Below are 2,282 nucleotides of genomic sequence, written 5' to 3' on the forward strand. Positions count from 1 at the left end.
GTACTGGTAACAAAAAAAAGATCAATGCTATTAAGGAAGAATTTAAAACGTATCGACCGTCTGTTCTCGCATTGGTCGAAACTCACATGGGACCGGATCACGCAGTGAAACTTGGTCAGATACTTGGCTATGACGGACAATCACGGGTCAATGTAGTGGGTTATAGTGGAGGCATATGGTTGTACTGGAGAACGAACATAGTTAATGTCACCCCGATCATGGAACATGAGCAATTCATTACAATTGAAGTAGCTCGTAATGGAGAATATCCATGGTTCTTTTCCGCTATCTACGCAAGCCCGGACCCATCGAATATACGATAACTTTGGTCCGAGTTGGAGAAGTTTGCCAAATTAAATAATCGCCCATGGCTCCTCGCAGGAGACTTTAACGAAACGAGGTCACTTAGCGAAACACATGGTGGTGATCGAAACATGGCTAGGAGATGCGAAACATTTAACGAATGGATTGAAAACTGCGAACATATTGAACTCGCCTTCACGGGTCCACCTCATACCTGGGCTCGTGGGAATTCGGTTGATACGAGGCAGAGTGCAAGGCTCGATATAGCTTTGTGCAGGCCGAACTGTGGGACTATGTTTGAGGATGCGATGGTTAGACACCTCCCCGCCATTCAGTCTGACCATTGCCCACTTTTGATCTCGCATAATGGATTCGCCTGGCAGCAGTTAATAAACCATTTTATTTTCAAGCTTGCTGGATGAGTCATGAGAAATTTAAGGAATTTGTTTTTGAAAATCGGCCGACTGAAGGCTAATTCCCTTCTCGACTGGAGGATTTATCCGCAAAGCGTCAAGATTGGAACAAGCAAGTTTTTGGTAATATATTTCGACAAAAGCGTGAACTCATAGCGTGTATTGAAGGCTGTCAGAGAGAGCTCTCGAAACAGCGTATTACTTATCTTATTAAACTGGAGGCTCGTCTTCGTAGGGAGCTTGACGAGGTCCTGGACCAAGAAGAAGCTCTTTGGCACCAAAAATCTCGCATGGAATTCATAAAAGACGGCGATAAAAATACGTCATACTTTCACGTAAGCACTTTGGTTCGAAGGTGGAGAAACCGTATTACTTCGCTGAGAAACGGTAATGGAGATTGGGTTGATGAACCAGCCGATGTAAAGAAGATAGTAGTCGACTATTACAAATGGTTGTATACCGAGAAGCAGCCTATTAACTTTGAGGATAAACTTCCGTAGGATTTATTTTAAGATTTTTCTAGCGAGGATTGGGAATGGTTAACTAGACCGTTCAATATTGCCGAAATAGAAAGAGTAATTAACAATATGGGAGCTTTAAAAGCGCCTGGACCGGATGGATATCAAGCTCTTTTCTACCGGAAAAATTGGGACATTATTGCAGATTCCCTATTTGATATGGTTCTTAAGGAAATTGAGGGTAAAGGAATGCCATAGGGTCTCATCGATACCATTTAGTTCTTATTCCCAAGGTAAATACCCCGGAGACTATATCTCAATTCAGGCCTATTAGCTTGTGTAACGTAGCCTACAAAATCATTAGTAAGATGCTTGCTAATAGGATAAAAAGGGTGTTACAGCACCTCATATCCGAGACACAGAGCGGGTTCGTGCCGGGTAGGCAAATCACGGATAATGTGGTTGTTTTTCAAGAAGCAATTCATTCGATGAGAAAGCGAAAAGGTAAACAAGGATTTATGACAATTAAGATCGATTTAGAAAAAGCTTATGATCGACTTCGTTGGACTTTCATTTATGATACTATGAAGGATATGGGCTTCCCAGGTCTCCTAGTCGATGTGGTTATGGAATGCGTAAAAACCACGAGAATACAAGTACTTTGGAATGGCGAACCGACTGAGTAATTCGTTCCTTCACGGGGCGTAAGACAAGGTGTCCCTTTATCGTCACATTTATTTGTCATTTGCTTGGAAAAACTACAACAGGCTATTGATCTTGAAGTACGTAATAAAAACTAAAGACCCATAATTCTCGGCCGAAATGGGCCTTCAATTACCAATCTTTTCTTCGCAGACGATATGGTATTATTTGGGGAAGCGAACGAGGAACATGCTCTAGTTATGAGATATGTACTAGACAATTTTTGTGAAGCGCCAGGGGAAAGAATTAGCTCTGCAAAGTCTCAAGTTTTCTTTTCAAATAATACCGATGAGGGAGTTCGAAATACTGTCAGCTCGGTTCTTGGTTTCGAAGAGACAGCGGACCTAGGTACCTACCTTGGCATGCCTACCATCAATGGCCGAGTCACGCGTCATACTTTCGAGCA

The 2,282-nt window shown here is 42.4% G+C and overlaps 1 protein-coding gene across 1 annotated transcript; it reads left to right on the forward strand.

Annotated features, from left to right (window-relative positions):
• Positions 1-434: 434 nt before the first annotated feature.
• Positions 435-1,216, forward strand: LOC141619941 (uncharacterized). Its single transcript, XM_074436944.1, has 2 exons — positions 435-614; positions 893-1,216. The coding sequence occupies exons 1-2, from the start codon at positions 435-437 to the stop codon at positions 1,214-1,216; spliced, it is 504 nt and encodes a 167-aa protein (XP_074293045.1).
• Positions 1,217-2,282: the final 1,066 nt, after the last annotated feature.

The sequence above is a fragment of the Silene latifolia genome, chromosome X, assembly GCF_048544455.1.
Source record: "Silene latifolia isolate original U9 population chromosome X, ASM4854445v1, whole genome shotgun sequence".
NCBI lineage: Eukaryota > Viridiplantae > Streptophyta > Magnoliopsida > Caryophyllales > Caryophyllaceae > Silene > Silene latifolia.

Coding starts and splice junctions, on each gene's coding strand:
- LOC141619941 (XM_074436944.1), top strand. CDS start 435: ATGGCTAGGAGATGCGAAACATTTAACGAATGGATTGAAAACTGCGAA. Junction 615..892: donor CTATGTTTGAGGATGCGATG/GTTAGACACCTC, acceptor GAAGGCTGTCAG/AGAGAGCTCTCGAAACAGCG.